This window comes from Phyllostomus discolor, chromosome 7 (genome assembly GCF_004126475.2).
Source record: "Phyllostomus discolor isolate MPI-MPIP mPhyDis1 chromosome 7, mPhyDis1.pri.v3, whole genome shotgun sequence".
NCBI lineage: Eukaryota > Metazoa > Chordata > Mammalia > Chiroptera > Phyllostomidae > Phyllostomus > Phyllostomus discolor.
The window spans coordinates 73212933-73231436 of record NC_040909.2 but is presented as its reverse complement, the minus strand read 5'-3'; the positions used below and the strand labels follow the sequence as shown (position 1 = coordinate 73231436).

At 35.0% G+C, this 18504-nt stretch overlaps 1 protein-coding gene across 1 annotated transcript in view; it reads right to left on the bottom strand.

Moving 5' to 3' along the window:
- Positions 1 to 18092, bottom strand: part of LOC114501989 (DNA-dependent protein kinase catalytic subunit) — a 189287-nt gene extending 171195 nt beyond the window's left edge. Inside the window, exons 1-7 of the mRNA XM_036031017.1 lie at positions 17957 to 18092; positions 5910 to 6056; positions 4421 to 4585; positions 3430 to 3598; positions 3046 to 3095; positions 2356 to 2481; positions 1151 to 1303 (exon numbers count right to left, since the gene is read on the bottom strand). Coding sequence (XP_035886910.1) covers positions 1151 to 1303; positions 2356 to 2481; positions 3046 to 3095; positions 3430 to 3598; positions 4421 to 4585; positions 5910 to 6026 — 780 coding nt within the window. The 5' untranslated portion in view covers positions 6027 to 6056; positions 17957 to 18092. The remainder of the gene's footprint in view (positions 1 to 1150; positions 1304 to 2355; positions 2482 to 3045; positions 3096 to 3429; positions 3599 to 4420; positions 4586 to 5909; positions 6057 to 17956) is intronic.
- Positions 18093 to 18504: the final 412 nt, after the last annotated feature.

Sequence of the window (18504 nt, the reverse complement as noted above, 5' to 3'; positions counted from 1 at the left end):
AAAAGAATGAAGAAACAAAAATTCAAAAAAAATGAGGAGAGGCTTAGAAACCTACAGGACATCTTTAAACGTTCCAACATCCGAATTATAGGGGTACCAGAAGGGGAAGAGGGAGAGCAACAAGTGGAAAAGTTATTTGAACAAATAATAAAGGAGAACTTCCCCAATCTGGCAAAGAAACTTCCAGGAAGTCCAGAAAGCTCAGAGAGTCCCAAAGACGTTGGACCCAAGGAGGAACACACCAAGGCACATCATAATTACATTAGCCAAGATAAAAATGAGCAAGAGAATCCTAGAAGCAGCAAGAGATAAGGAGCCAGTAACCTACAAAGGAGTTCTCATAAGACTGTCAGCTGATTTCTCAAAAGAGACCTTACAGGCAAGAAGGGGCTGGAAAGTATTCCAAGTCATGAAAGGCAAGGACCCACATCCAAGATTGCTCTACCCAGCAAAGCTATCATTTAGAATAGAAGGGGAGATAAAGTACTTCTCAGATAAGGTCAAGTTAAAGGAATTCATCATCACCAAGCCCTTATTATATGAAATGTTAAAGAATGTTATCTAAGAAAAAGAAGATCAAAAACATGTATATTAAAATGATAGCAAACTCACAATTATTAACAACCACCCCTAAAACAAAAACAAAAACTAAGCAAACAACTACAACCAGGAACAGAATCACAGAAATGGAGATCACATGGAGGGTTAGCAACAGGGGAGTGGGAAGAGGAGAGAGGGGGAGAAGGTACAGAGAATAAATAAGTAGCATAGATGGTAGGTAGAAAATAGACAGGGAGAGGGCAAGAATAGTATGGGAAATGTAGAAGCTAAAGAACTTATGACACATGGACATGAACTAAAGGGGAGGAGTGTTGGTGGGAGAGGTTGTGCAGGGTGGAGGGGAATGAAGGGGGGGAAATGGGACAACTGTAATAGCATAATCAATAACATGTATTTTAAAAATTGTTTTAACATAGTAAACATATAAATTACTTTTTTGGAAAATCTAGTGAAAACATTTTCTACACATTAGGCTATTAGAATAGAAGAATCAACAGGACAACAACTTGCTGCAATACTCTCTAAATGTGCTCTCCTTACAGAGCTGGTACACAAACAATGCAAAATTATTAGTAACAGAAGCTCTAACCTCTTGTTCCCCAACATTCTGTTTTTCTAGCGTAAGATCCAGTTTGTCAACAATCTTCAAAACAGATTTTACAAATTCATCATATAGCAAACGATTCAGCCTTTGAAGGGAGGAATTCGCAAATGAACATGCTTCATCCACTAAAAAAGAATCCTTTAAAAAAATCATAAATGTCAAAATTTTGTGCAAAAAGCATCAGAATGAATACTAAATAAGCATTTTTAATCCTGATATATACAGATATACGTGCATATTTAGGTATTATGAAAACTGCTGTGTACACTGTAACAGATTTATCTGGAAGTTTTCAAGCTCAAATTGTAGACACCTTCTTAAATTATTAGGCGAGTATCATTTTGGTCAGATGATACAACTTATCCAGTCATGTAGCAAATAGTAAATAAGGATAGGCAGTAAATGAGAAGATTTAGGCCAATCCTTATTAAATCATTTGCCTCAATTCATTTGGTTTTGTGTGTATACACATGTATACTATACACACACACCGTGTGTATGTGCAAATGCACAGACATGTACATGTGTATGTACATATAGGCACATACACACGTCGATAAATAATATATATCCTCAAAATGGATTTAAAAATATAATCTATCATTTCCTTAAAAGTGAAACTACTCTACCATTCCAAAAATATAAGCCAATTACTTTGCCTTTACTCAGTCAAATATTCTATGGAACTTAACCTCAAAATATAGGGCTATCTATATCATATAAGAAAGGAATGTTTTACCTTATATAGGTAAAATTAGTAACACTGCTATTTTACCTCAGTAAAAAAACAATTAAAAATCCCTAATGTTTTTCACCAGATAGGAACCATCTACTGACAAAAATTGCTTTTCCTACTCTATTAAAGGCTTTGTCAGTTTATATGAAAATGGTGCCCAAGCCTGGCTTCAATATATTTATATATTATTTATTACATACATAATAGCCATACACCAATTTCCTCCATACAAATTAAATTGGATTTATATCTCCATCTTTAACAAAAAAAGAATAGCTCTTCCATAATGATGACATTGTTATATTATTCATTGGATCTATTAAAAGAAAAACTTTAAAAATAAACTATTAAAAGTCAAATATAATTCCAAAATAAGTAAGTCTTAAGTACATAAACTATGCAGATTGATAAAGAGGAAGAAGGGTATTTTATGGCTTTAAAATTGTCATTTTACCATCATCTGGTCACAGCTTAGAAGATTTCTAAACAGATCCAAATAGTCTTTGTATGTGGGCACTTTCCATTTGCCAGTTCTAACTTCTCCTGATGCACGAAAGTCTTCCAATTCAGACTCAGCACCCTGGGCAAGAAGACATCATCCCAATATTTACTAATGAATTCAACAAAATAAACTCTGCTGCCAGAACTTTATTTCCAGAATTTTCTAAGCTAAAACAGCTACCAGTAAGAGACTATAATTTGATTGAAGTAGATTATATAAGCATAATAAAAAAGGAAGCTGAAAAGAAGTTATGTTTATTCTATTTCCTATAATTTCAAGTAACTAAGATACGCCTCCCATAACATGCCTAAGTACAATATAATGTCCTAGAATTTCAAGAGAGAGAAAATATTTCTTTCTTATAAAAATGTGTATATAACATGAAATTTATGTTTAAGGATGTTTCATAACTTAGGAGTTCATTCACCTGTAAAAATATAGAAGGATTACATCCTACACTTTTCAAAATGTAAACCATGGCTACTAGCTAAAAGGGCTACTTTTATATATTAACAGACTTCAAACCACAGTAATATTTCTAACTTTCAGTGACAAAGAACTAATTTTCAAAACATTAGATTAAGAAAACTGTACTTGAACAATGATTAAAATTTAAAAAAAAAAATTAGATGAAGAATTTACCTTCTGAAGGATCACTGGTTTAGAACATATTCTGATTAAACTCTGATGCACTGAAAAAAGGAAATGAAAACGAAAATGAAGTAAACAATGAAAAATATAAACAAACACCCAACAAAAAATGACAGCTATTATTTTTTGAATATAACTTTACTTCTCAATTTTTTCTCTATAGTTTGTTAAAATCTTTAATTTTAGATGTGGGACTATAAAGATTCAGAAGCACAAGGAAAATTAAAAAAAATTTTTAAACAGAAGATTTTGGTACACCAAAGTATCAAAAGATACAAAAGAATTTGGCAACCAGATGCTCTTTATCTATATCATATAACATGTGAAGTGTTCATTATTCATTATCATAGAAACAAAAAAGAATTCCAAACTTACCTACAGTACTAATGCAATTCCAGAGAACTGGTCCTTTTTCTGCTAGGGCTAGGAAAACTTTCACTATGGCTCTACAACATACCAACTGCATTTTTGGACTATACTGTGGGAAGCTGTCTATCTGTACCACTATGAGATGTTCCAGAACTGAAGTATACACCGCAGGAACCTACCAGAAATGGAGAGCAAACTAAAAGTTAGGGGAGGGAATAAATAAATATGGGAATAATATAAATATTCAAAGTAATTACAACTTAATTAGATACATATTAGATAAATGAAAAACTTTACTTATCTCCATCTACTAATACAATTTTTAAAAACTTTACAGATTTGAAATAGAAAAGCAGAGAGAGAGAAACATCAATTTGTTGCTCCACTTAAGGCTGCATTCATTGGTTGATTCTTGTATGTGCTCTGACTGGGGATTGAAGCCACAAACTTGGTATATCAGGACAACACTCTAACCAACTGAGCTACCTAGGCAGGGCATAAATTTAACATTTATAACTGTGATTACATTTTTTAAAATCACAGAAAAACCTTCTGAATGATAGGATGAAATTCTATCCCAAGCAGCAATCTTAACCTTTTAGAAACAAATGAACAAAAAGTAGTTTTATGACTATAAATTCTAGTGACACAAAATACTAATTAAAAATATCACCTTAGCCCTGGCTAGAGTGGTTCAGTGGATTGAGCACTGGCCTGCAGACCAAAGGGTCACCGGTTCAGTTCCCAGATGGGGCACATGCATCAGTTGCAGGCGCCAGGTCCTCAGTAGGGGGCACATGAGAGGCAGCCATACACTGATGTTTCTCTCCCTCTCTTCTCCTCTTTTTCTCTCACTAAAAATAAATAAATAAAATGTTTTAAAAAATGTCACCTTAATCATAACAGGGTCTTTGCTGAGTGTGTACAATTCACACAACTCCATCACATTATTTGAAAGCTGAGATTAATGCTCAGTTTAATTAATTATTCCACTTACTGCATCAAGGTGAAGTAAGACACTTGCAATCGACTGGAGGAAGCTTGGCATCTGGTAAACATGGTCATCAATAGTGTCCATCTGGGTGAGGAAGAGCTGCTTGCAGCGTTGAATGAGCTCAACATACATGAAGTCTACATCTTTTGCATTGATAACTTTGCAAGACTTTCGGAAGGGTAAATATAAATTTTTATCAATCTTATGAATGTCAAAATAACATTGAAGGTGTCTTATTAAGCCATGATTATAAACTAAATAATAAAACGGTTTTTAATGGAGAATATAGATATAAAATACAGTATATCTTATAAAAAATGCTTTTTAAAACAATGTTTTTTAAAAAATGCTTTTTAAAATAAACATTCTAAATATTTATTCATATACAAAACATCTACAGATTTCAACTATATTCTAGGTACTGTTTAGATAGTCAGTATTAAAGGCAAATAAGATGCAGTCCTTGACCCCCTGAGGCTAGTCACCCAGAAGGAGAGGCTAAGAACTAAATTCAAAGTTGGAATACACTGCTATACCACACTGAACACTATGAGCCATCTTTAGAATTCACAAATCTGATAATGCTACTACCCAGCTTCAAATTTCCCAAAGGCTTCCTTAGATTTCAGATTTAGTTTAGCCTCCTTGAGGATCTGACTAGTTTTTAGAGTCCTCTCTCCTGCCTTCCTTTGTCTATCATGGTCTACCTACACTGTGAACATATCTAACTATGGTGAACACGTTGAAGTTGGTTAGACTATAGTGTATGAAATTGAAAATTCTATGGTCTCGTTTACCTCTGAACCTTCTTACATATTATTTCTTCTGCTCTAAGTATATTTAAAGGAGACAACAGAAACAAATGGAAGAAAATGAGGAAGTATGAGGCATAAAATGAATAGTGATAGGGAAGGCTAGAAAGATGAGCTATCATTCTCTGAAACAAGGGAATAGACACTGAAAGGATAAATTTGTAGAAAGAGAAGTAGCAAGTGATTTTCTCCATAAAATAGAAGAGACCCACTAAGAGGGAAATAACTGAGTATTCTCACTATTCATAAATATATCTCTTTCTGTCACTAGAATTTTTCTTTTTAAGATGTTGAATACCATCAACTACAATATTACTTCATAAATGAGGCAATACAGCATAGTGGAAGACAGCATGGTGTTTCTAGTTTTCACACCCGAATTTATGTCTTGGTTCTGTCTATTATCAACTGTGTCCTTTAACAAGTCACTCAATTTTTCTAGGTGTCAGATTCCTCATCTGTAAAGTGAAATAATAACCCTAAATGCCTGGAGGGGATTTACAAGGATTAGAGATAATAGATATACAGAATCCTAGTACATTAGTAGGCACTAAACAACTTAACAGTAAAGTAACGATGATATTGTCACAGGTGTGAGATACTTTAAAGATGCAATAAATTATATTCCTTTAAACTCTCAAATAAAACTAAACAGTTAAGAGAAAATTAATGAATCATACTCCTGCAAAAAGTCCATATCCACGGATCGCAATAGATAAATCCTTGCTGTTTGAATCCATGTTCCTGATGATTCCATAGAATTGCTCCATAAAGTACTGAAGCTTACTCTTATGCATTTCTGCATCTTTTGCCACCAAAAAAGAAACCTGCAATTGCATAATATTAAATTTTTAAAAAGACATAATGTCAAAGCAAGACAATCTAGATAAACAAGAAAGGCTAGAACTGTTTAATTAGATAGCATTAATGTGTTTTATAGTTTCATACAAGTACTTTTATTCACAAAGAACCACTGATTCAACCTACATAGTCTCCACCAAGTTCAGGAAAGACATCCCTTAAATAAAGCGTTATTATATGTCATGCATTTTTCCTAGAGAAGACCAGAGAAATGCTGGAAGATATAAGAAAAAAAGGAGAAAAAAAGGTTTTCTTTTTCTTTTGGTCTCTATATTATTATCTTTTTATTTTTTAATATATTTTACGGATTGTGCTGTTGTAGTTGTCTCATTTTCTTCTCCCCTTTATTCTCTCCCACCCTGTACCCCCTCCGACCAGCAATCCCCCACCTTAGTTCAAGGTCCGTAGGTCTTACATGTAAGTTCTTTGGCTTCTCCACTTCCTGTACTATTCTTAACCTCCCCCTGTCTATTTTGTACCTACCAGTTATGTTTCTTATTCCCTGTACCTTTCCCCCATTCTCTCCTCACCCCCTCCCTGCTGATAACTGTTCATGTGATCTTCATTTCTGTGATTGTTTCTGCTCTAGTTGTTTGCTTTGTTTGTTTGTTTTTGTTCAGTTGTTGATACTAGTGCACTTGTGGTCATTTTACTGTTCAGAGTTTTGATCATCTTTTTCTTAGGTAAGTCCCTTTAACATTTCATATAGTAAAGGCTTGGTAATGATGAACTCCTTTAACTTGACCTTATCTGGGAAGTACTTTATCTGCCTTTCCCTTCTGAATGATAGCTTTACTGGATAGAGTAATCTTGGATGTAGGTCCTTGCCTTTCATGACTCCAATTATTTCTTTTCAGCCCCTTCTTGCCTGCAAGATTTCTTTGGAGAAATCAGATGAGAGTCTATGAGAATTCCCTTGTGGGTAACTCTCTCTTTTTCTCTTGCTCCTTTTAAGAATCTCTCCTTATCTTTCATCTTGGGTAATCTAATTATGATGTGCCTTGGTGTGTCCTTCCTTGGGTCCAACTTCTTTGGGACTCTCTGAGCTTCCTGGACTTCCTAGAAGTTTATTTCCTTTGCCAGATCAGAGAACTTCTCCATTATTTTTTCAAATAAGTTTTCAATTTCTTGCTCTTCCTCTTCTCTTTCTGGTATCCCTATAATTCAGATGTTGGAACATTGAAAGTTGTCCCGGAGGTTCCTAAGCCTCAACTTATATTTTTGAATTCTTGTTTCTTCATTCTTTTCTGATTGAATATTTATTTTCCTTCTGGTCCAGATCATTCATCTTTGTCCCCATTTCCTCCCCTTCACTGTTGGTTCTCTATACATTTTCCTTTCACAGCCTTCACTTTTTCCTCTGTTTTGGGACCATACTCAAGCATTTATATGAGCATCCTGATTACCAGTGTTTTGAACTCTGCATCTGATGGGCTGTCTCTCTTCATTGCTTAGTTCTCTTTTTGGAGCTTTATCTCTTTGGTCATTTGGGCCATATTTGTCTCAGTGGGCCTGTTATGTAGTAAGGAGCAGAGCCTTAGGTATTTGCCTAGGCAGGGCAACCCACTTTGCTGTGTTGTGACGCTGTTTGTGAGGAAGGAGTCAGAGAGGGAACAATGCCACATATTCAGGTCTCTGCCGCCACTACCTGCAAGCCAACTGGGCCCTTCTGGTGCTGATTCCCAGGTGGGTGGGTTTGTTACGTTCTAAGACCCTGTGGGTCTCTCCAATGAACTCTTCTGTGACACTGGGAATTTCTCCCACCAAGTCAACCCCCACAGGTTTTTTCAGTCAGAAGTTTTGAGGCTTTATTTCCCCGCACTGGAATCCTTGGTTTGCAGCTGTCTCACTCCCCAGTTGTTCCTTCCAGTTTGTCCACACACAAATATGGGACCACCCAGTCTACCAGCCATTGCCAGTTTGCCCACTCGTCTTCCAGTAGCTGCCTTGCTGTGAGTCCTCTCTGCCAGGCTGCCCCTCTCCGCCCCTCCTACCTGTCTGCATGAATGTTTCTTCTTTAACTCCTTGGTTGTCAGACTTCCATACAGTTCAATTTTCTGGCGGTTCTGGTTATTTTTTGTTTTAAAATTTGCTGTTGTCCTTCTTTTAGTTATCCAAGGAGGCAATGTATATCCACCTATGCCTCCATCTTGGCCAGAAGAAAAAGGTTTTCAATTAAGCTCCCTGATGAAGCTCATCACCTGAATCACCTGAGAGCTCACCTGTGACTTATAGGGTAACACCTAGGTATGCAAGCCAAGTGGCCAGCAGATTAAGTCATCAACAGACTGGGAGCCTCATTAGCAGCACAAAGTAAGTTCAGCACTAAAATTCAGAAAGACAAATCATCTCATTTTAAAAAAGCCACAGACTACAAGGCTTAAATTAGGTGAGGAAAGAAAAAAGGTACTTATAGAAGCAAGTAGATAGATCACTATCTACCAAACAACAGCCTAAATGCAAGAACATAAGCATTCAAAAAGCATTCCCAGTTTCAGCACAAAGAGACTCTCATGACTAGGATAAAAAGAACCTAGACAACTATCAAAGGCACAGAAAAGACACCTTTCATCTCCATGCTTCAACCTCACACAAAGTCCAACAGGTCTTTAACACATGTTCTTCTAGACACTTTTCTCCCTATTTATTTTAGAAGAAAAGGATACCATACATACTGCTTCATAATTTCTTTTTCCATAAACATATCATGAACATCTTCCTCAAAAAGTAAACAAACATCACCTACGTAATCATAGAATAGTTTTTTATTTTATGAATATACTATAATGTTTTTTAATTTAAAACATTCCTCATTTTTTTATTTTTGTACTTTCAACAAACATCCTTTTAATGTATTTTTATCCAAATGTTTTGTTTATAGTAGCAAAAAACTTGGAAACAATTATATAATAGTAGAAAAGAGGTTTAAATATTATGGCTTGTAATAATGATATATATCAACTATCTTGCCATTAAAATTAATCATGCAGACTTCAGTGTGCTATCAGAAAAACATTCAACACAGCTAAGTCTTAAGGCTACAAAAATTGTAAGTAATGTGCCTCTATATCAAGATATCTCTCTTCCTCTGGCCTCATTCCTTTCTTGTATGGACACAAGAACAAAAGGAGAATAAAATAGACGGAGGGACAGAGGAAGGGAGGGGGAGATCTAAAAGTATCACCACAAAAATAGTGATTTTTTTCTCTTGGTGCTAAGTTTTCAGAAGATTTTAATAGCCGTCTTTGTACCTTTCTATATTTTTTGAAGTATAGACAACTAACCTGCAGTGTTTTTCATAAAAACTTTGGCCTTGGCTGGTGTGGCTCAATGGACTGGGTGCCAGCCTGGGAACCAAAGGGTCACCAGTTCAATTCCCAGTCAGGACACATGCCTGGGTTGAGGGCCAGGTCCCCAGTTGGGGGTGTGCGAGAGACAACTAACCAGTCGATGTTTCTCTCACACATCACTGTTTGTCTCCCTCTCTTTCTCCCTCCCTTCCCCTCTCTGTAAAAATAAATACATAAAATCTTTTAAAAAATTATCTCTTTTAAAAAAATTCTTTGTATATAGGTATTACATGAAAAATACAAATTTCTTTCCTACAAGAGTAATGTTTACATTTTAAAATTCAGGTCACATAATAGTAAAAACAATAATGGAAAAGAAAAAAAAGAGGTTGGAAGACATCCAGTAACTTATTTCAAGACTTAATATACAGAGTAATCAAGACAGTGAGGAAGTAGACGTAAGGATAGACAAAAAGATAAAATGGAACAAAACAAAGTACGCAACTAAACCCATCCATCTTGGTTCTACTGGTTTTTAACAAAAGTACCAAGGTAAGTCAATGAGGAGAAAGAGTATTCTCAGCAAGTGGTGCTCTAACCAAAAAAGTGAGGGGGAAAAAAACTCCAAACATTACTCTACACCATACACAAAAATGATTCAAAATAGATTACAGACCTAAATGTAAATGCTGAAAACTATAAACTATAAAACTCCTTGAAGGAAAAAAAAAGAAAATCTGTGTGCACCCATGGGATAAACAAATATTTCTTACACAGGGTATAGAAAGGAGGAACTAGCTGGAAAATTGGTAAAGTATACTTAATCAAACTTTTTAAACTTCTGTTCTTTGGAAGATACTATTAAGAAAATGAAAAGGCAAGCACCATGGCAGTGGAAGACCACCTCTTTTTACCTCTTCTTAAATCCACAACTAGTCAAGCATCTATAATCCAACAAACATCCCTCTGCTCAACACATTAGATCATCTAAGAGATCCACACATGAGTACATCAGAAGGTGGACATATTTTAACATGTACAGGACACAGGCTAAAGAAGGACAGGGATGACATCCATATTTGCAATTATCTGGACACCATGTTTGAACCTGTAGCTCATTGGGAACAGAGGAGTGGAGGAGGAGACAGGGTCTGGACCCTCATAAGAAGGACTTCGATGGAGGGTAAGAGAGGCAGCAGCAATGTTGGCACCGAGAATCTGGCTCCCTATTCCAAGTTCAGTGATGCTTCCACTACCAGAAGGACTGGTAGCAGCAGCAGAGACACGTCTCTAGCCTCCCACACACAGTGCAACAGTGCTAGCTGCCAGAAGGAACCAGCTAACCAGGCATGATTAGTTCATGAACAGAGTCCCCCCTCACTTGCCACATCCCTGCACTTGATGGTGGTTCCTTGAGACACAGGTGACCTGAATACAGTGAGGGCACCCACCACACCAGTCACCCAGGCAACAACTACTACAGTCACAGCAATGTCCCCCCTATGAGAGCTGGGAGGCACAAGCAGCTCAGCGAAAAAAAAAAAACTTGCATTATTGCACTCTCTACTGGAAAACAAAAGAAAGACCTATATTACTAATATATTGAATTTTCAAAATCAAAATTGTACCTAAATAAGTGTTCACTACTGCTAATGTGCTGGCAGAAGAACAAACCATTAAGCACCATGAACAACCAAGGTAACCAGAGGGAAAAAAAATGAAATTCTTCAGAAACCAAACTCAAAGTCATGGAAGATTGTGTTCTAAATGATAAGAGAATTCAAAATAGCAATCTTGAAGAAACTCAATGACATATGAGAACACTCAGAAAGGCAGTTCATAAGCTCAGGAATAAAATAAATGAACAGAAGTTGAACTTTATTAAAGTCATTGAAACTATAAATAAAAATCAAACATTCTATAGCTAAAGAACTTCTAGATAATTTTTTTCCCAGATAAGAAAAAACTAAAGGAGTTCATCATCATCCAACCATTATTACATGAAATGCTAAAGGGACTTTTTAAAGAAAAAGATCAAAACTATGAGGTCTGTCTGGAAAAAGTCCAATCATTGTTATTGTAACAAGAAAGGTTTGTGCAACATTGATGTAATCTGGCAGCCAAGCTACAAGTAGAGTGGACTGGACTATGCGTATGTGAACAGTGACGACTTCACTGTACTAGTCAATGAGGGCAGTAGACACCACTGAGTGAGCATGTGTATTGTGTAGCCATCACATTCAAAATGACTGAAGTAGGAAAGCAATGAATTTGCACAAAATTTTGTGTTAAGCTTGAATATTCCTCCACAGAAACTATTCAGATGAATCAGAAGGCCACAGCTATGGGCAACTGGTGACCGGCAGCTCCATCACAACAACGCATCCACTCATGCCATCATCACATGCAGAGTTTTTTGTGAAACATCAAATCGCCAGATGAGTCAACCCCCCTACAGCCCAGATTTGGCACCCTGTGACCTCTGGCTTTTCCCAAAACTAAAATCATCTTTGAAAGGGATGAGATTCAGAAAGATATGACAAGGCACCTGATGGCAACCGGGAGAACTGTGTGAGGTCCCAAGGTGCCTACTTTGAAGGGGACTGAGGCATCACTGTCCTATGTACAATGTTTTTTGTATCTTGTATCTTCTTCAATAAATGTTTTCATTTTTCATATTACATGGCTGGATATCTTTTGGACAGGCCTCAGATGAAGAATAAAATGGCAATAAATACATGTCTATCAATAATTGAATCTAAAACAAACCAACCAAACAAGAAGAACAGGGACAGAATCATGGATATAGAGAGCGCTTTGATGACTGTCAGAGGGGAGCTGATTGTGGGGGAATGGATGAAAGGTGGGGGTATTAAGAAGTACAAATTGGTGGTTACAGAATAGCCATGGGGATGTAAAGTACAGCACAGGAAATGGAGTAGCCAAAGAACTTATACACATGACCCATGGACATGAACAATAGTGGGGAGATTGACTGAGGGAGTGGGAGGGGGTGCAAAGGGGAAAAACTGGGACAACTGTAACAGCATAATCAATAAAATATAATAACTAAATAAATAAAATGGGGGGGAAGAAACCTTATGGTAATCACAAAACAATAATGCAGAATTTAGACATAAAACACTAAAAAGGAGGAAATGAAGAAAAACATTATAGAAAACCATGAAACTAAAACAGAACACAGAAACACAAAAGAAACAATGGAGATATGAAGCAATCAGAAAACAAAATATAAAATGGCAGTAGTAAGTCTTCATATATCAATAATCACCCTAAATTTAAATTGACTGAATTCACCAATTAAAAGGTGAAAAGTAATTGCATGGATTTTAAAAATAAGACTCAACTATATGCTGCCTTCAAGAGACCCATCTCAGCTCCAAAGATAAGCAGGCTGGAAGTGAAGGGGTGGAAGATGAATACTCCAAGCAAATAGCAGTCAGAGAAATGTGGGGATAGCTATACTTAGATAAAATGATTTCAAGATAAAAAGTGGTAAAAATAGAAAAAGATGAACATTTAAAAATGAAAAGTAGACAATCCATCAAGATGATGTAACATTTACTAACATATACACTCCCAACATAGAAGCACAAAAATATAACATTATTAACAGACCTAAAGGAAGAAAAACAGTAACATAATAATGGAAGATTTTAATACCCCACTTGCACCAATAGATAGATCATCCAAACAGAAAGTCAATTAAAGAAATATCAGCATTAAATTACACTGTAAAGTGGATGGACTTAATAAGTATGTACAAAATGTCCATTCTAGAACAATAAAATACACATTGTTCTCAAGCTCACATGGAACAATGTAATGACAGCCCATATGTTGGGGCACAACAGTCTCAACAAATTTAAGACTGAAATCATATCAAGTATCTTTTTTGACCACAATGGTATGAAATGGGAAGTCAACCGTAAGAAGATTTAAAAATCACAAATAGGTCATTAAACAACATGCTACTGAACAACTATTGGGTCAATAAAGAAATAAAAAAAGAAATGAAGACACAGATACAAATGAAAACAAAGATATGGCATACTCAAATCTTTGGGATACAGTAAAGTGGTAAGAGAGAAATTTACAGCAACACAGGCCTACCTCAAGAAATAAGAAAAATCTCAACCAATTTAACACTGTAGCTTACAGACTTAGAAAAAGGTGAACAAATGAAATTCAATGTCAATAAAAGAAATAAAAATAAGGTGGAAATAACTAAAAAGAAAAAGAAAAAGAAATAAAAATCAAGGTGGAAATAAATAAAATAGAAACTGAAAAGACAATGGAAAAGATTAATGAAACCAAGAGATGGGTCTTTGCAAAAATAAACATCGACAAATCCTTAGCTACATTCACTAAAGGAAAAAGACACTCAAATAAATAAAATTAGAAATGAGAGCAAAGTTTCAGTTGAAGAACCACAAAAAGACAAAGCACCACAAAAGAATGCTATAAAATGCTATATGTCACCAAATTAAACAACCTAGAAGAAATACACAAATTCTTAGAATCATACAACCTTCCTAGACTGAATCATGAAGAAATAAATAATCTGAATAAACTGATCGCTAGTAAGGCAATTTAAATAATAATCTAAAAGCTCCTAAAGAACTAAAGTCCAGAACCAGATAGCCTCACTGGTAAATTCCACCAAAAAAATTCAAAGATGATTTAATACCTATCCTTCTCAAACGGTTCTAAAACACTGAAGAGGAGAAAATGCTTCCTCTTTTCATGAGGCAATATTACCCTATTACTAAAACCAGGCAAGGTCAACACGAATAAAGTAATTGCAGGCCAATATCTCTGATGAGCACAGATGCAGAAATCCTCAATAAAATACTAGCAAATCAAATACAACACTACATTAATAGGATCATACACCACAATCAAGTGGGATTCATTCCAGGGATACAGAATGGCTCATCATCTACAAATCAATATGATACACCACATTAACAAAATGAATACCTTATGATTGGCTCAATATAGATGCATTTACAACACCCATTTGACAAGCTACAACATCCATGTTTGATTTAAAAAAACCCACCTCTCAATTAAGTGGGTATAAAAGGAATGTAGTTCAACATAACATAAAAAAGACTATATATGACAAACTCACAGCTAACATTATACCCAATAGTGAAAAATTGAAAGCTTTTTCTCTAAGATGAGAAGAAAGAAAAGGATGCAAATTCTTGCCACTTTTATTCAACATAGCTGGATAAAAGTCCATAGTTTTAAGACTACTTGAAGTCTTAGCCAGGACAAGAAATAAAAGGTATACAAATTGGAAAGAGAGAAGTAAAACTGTTACTATTTACAGATGACACAAGTGTACTATATATAAATTTAGTAGATATGTAACTTGCTATATGAAATTAAGGGTTTTCTTTATAATACCCCAAAACACTCGACCAAAAAAACTTAGAAGTAATAAATGCAGTAAACACAACACTAATATACAAAAATATGCTGTGTTTCTATATACTAACAATGAACTATTAAACAGAGAAATGAAAAACACTTTCCATTTACAATTGGAACAAAAATATAAAATTCCTAGGAATAAACAAAGGTGAAAGACGTGTATATTGAAAACTACAAGACACTGTTGAAAATGGGAGAATTCACAAAGAAATGGAAAGACACTCCATGTTCACCGACTGGAAGAATTAACATTGTTAAAATGCCCCATATTTCATAAAGCCATCTACAGATTCAATGCAATTCTTATCAAAATCCCAATGACATTATTCACAGAAGTAGAACAAAAAATCTAAAATTTGAATGGAAACAAAAAAAGAATCTGAATAGCCAAAGCAATCCTTAGAAAAAAAAACAATAGAGGTACTACACTCCCTGACTTCAAAGTATACTACAAAGATAAAGTAATCAAAACAGTATGGTATTTGCAGAAAGAAAGCTACACAGACCAATGGAACAAAATTGAGATCCCAGAAATAAACCTACACACATATGGCATATATGGGCAACTAATCTATGATGAAGGAGTCAAAAACATACAACAGAGTCTCTTCAATAAGCAGAGTTGAGATAACTAGACAGATACATGCAAAACAATAAAACTAAGGCAGGTTACTAACCATGCAGAAAAAATTGACTCAAAATGAACTAAAGACTTGAATGTAAGACCTGAAACAATAAGACACATAGAAAACATAGGTACTAAACTTTGGACATCAGTCTCAGTGGGGTTTTTGTGACTTTGGCTCCAAAGGCAAGAGAATACAAATTAAACAAGTGGGATTACATCAAACTAGAAAGCTTCCGCACAGCAACAAAAACCATCAGCAAAACAAAAATGCAACCAAACCAATGGGAGAATATATTTGCAAATGATATTTCTCATGAGGAGTTAATATCCAAAATATATAAAGAACTAATACAACTCAACAATGAAACTAACAACCCTATTTAAAAAAAGGCAGAGGATCTAAATAGACATTTTTCTAAGAAAGACAACAACCATATGAAAAGATGTTCAATATCATCTGTTATCTGGGAAATAAAAATCAAAACCACAATGAGATGACATCTCACACCTGCCAGAATGGCTATTATCAAAAAGACAAACAACAGATGTTGGAGGGGATATAGAGAAAGGGGGGACACTCGTACACTGATGGTAGGAATGTAAACTGGTAACAGCCACTGTAGAAAACAATATGAAGGTTCCTCAAAAAATTAGGAATAGAATTACCATATGATTCTTCAATTCCTCTTCTACATATTTATCTGTCAAATATGAAAACTCCCATTTGAAAAGATACATGCACCCCATGTTCATTACAGCACTATTCACAATAGCCCAGTTATGAAAACAATCTAGGGGTCCACTGACAGATAAATGGGAAAAGGTGTGGTATATTTATATACAATGAAATACTACTCTGCCATAAAAAATGAAATCTTGCCACTTGTGACAAAATGGATAGATCCTGAAGGTATTATGCTAAGTGAAATAAGTCAAAGAGAAAAGAACAAAAAACAATGATTTCACTCATATGTGAAATTAAAACAAACAAAAACTGAAATACTGACAACAGAATAACACCTCTGGGGTGTTACCACAGAGGAAGAGGATTAGGAGGAGGGTGAAATGGGTAAAGGGGATCTTATATTCGTGTTCATATGCTAGGGAATGGAAATTAGACTTTTGGTGGTGAGCACACAAGAGAATACACAGATATCAAATTATAATGGTATACATCTGAAATTTACAAAATGTTCTTAACCAATATACCTCAATAAAAAATTTTTTTAAGAAAATAAAAAGGCAAGCCAGAAGAAAACCTATTTGCAATATTTTCAGAAAAGGACTTATATTCAAATTATGTAGAGCACTATTAGAATTCATTAATAAAAATACATACAACCAAATTTTAAGATGAGCAAAATATCTGAATGAATAGTTCACAAAGCAAGATGCAAGTATGGCTAATAACCACAGCAAAAAAAGATCATTATCAACTGTCACCACAACTGTTAAAGCCATATTTGGTTAACATTTAAACCCATAAAAAGGACTAAAAACTACCAATAGAACCAGATGTTGATAAGAATGTGGGAATGACTGTGTCAAGCATCGTTGGTTGGAAGGTAAAATGAAGCAACCCACCTGAAGAAGAGTTCAGTAGTTTCTTATAAAGTTTAATATATACTTACCATGTGACACAACAATTCCACTTCTAGATTTTTACTCCAGAGAAATGAAAATATATGTCCACAAAAATAATTGATCACAAATGTTCTTAGCGATTTTATTTCAAATAGCCCCAAACTGGAAACCATCAAATGTCTATAAACCATGATATGTCCCTAGAATGGAATACTATCTGTGCCATAGTTCAAATTATTTTTCATTAATTAGCTTATGAATTTAACTACCACTTAAACAGTGATCCAAAAAAAAGTTTTATTGTGACTTTTTAATATTTTCCTTTAAAGCCAACCTAAGAAGTTTAATTTCATAACACAGCCTGAACAGCAGGTATTTCCAGACACCTTTAGATGTTCAGAACCACAGTCACAAGCACATTCTCCTTAGCCAACTGAGACACGTTTCCAAACTTGAAGGCTCAAATTCTGCAACCACATTCTATCCAGATGAAAAATACCCAAAAGTAAATGGGGTCTCCTTGTTCTTAGTGTAACAGAAACACAAGCAACTTCTCCTAACATGATAGCTGACCCTCATCTCCCAGGAGATGTGTTTCCTCAACCCCACTTGGCTCCCCAGGCTCAAAGAAGTCCTGACATCAGAGCCATTGTTTCCTTCTTGCTCCTCATTGCCACTTTTGAAGAATCTGGGCTCTGAGGTATGGATCAGATCTGGTATCTTCCTATCTTTCTTTCAGTCCTGATGTTATTTATGTTGTTCATCAATAACCAAGCTTTTTTTGTTAAAATACTACAAAGCTAATGAATAAACTTGTATTTATTTATCAAATGTGCATGTACAAGACTGGAATTTAATTTTTCGCATAAAAAATTTTTTAAATGTTACATTTTAGTACCTGTTTCAAAAAGATTCCAGAGCTGAATGTGCAGCTTTTTTCAATTCAATGTTTGTATGGCTACACCACTTTGACAGTACTTCAAATATAGAAACATAGTTGTCCAAAAGGCAGGTGCTAAATTGAGATGCATGCAGGGTAAATAAGCATAAGCCAGCTGCAAATACAAAAATCATTTTATTTAAAATAGGACCACAAAAGGCACAATAAAGAACTTAACTAAGCTTCAGTATATGTCAAAATTAACTGTGTTCATGAAGATCCAGTATCACTACACTATAATGACCTAGGGATCCTGCCTCCATCCTCCATTTGAATTAATAGGCTCATGATTTGGCCAATAATCCCCAAAACAAAGGTCAGAAACAGGAGTAAGCCACCTGGATCCCCTAAAATATACTCTAAAGTAACTTTTTTTAAAATCATGAAATCTAGATCTATCTCAACTAAAATTTGTGCACTAAAAACAAAGTCTTAAAAACCTCTCTGTAAATAGTTTCATGTGAAATATCACAGATGTTATCACTCTTTCTTTTCTTTCTTTCTTT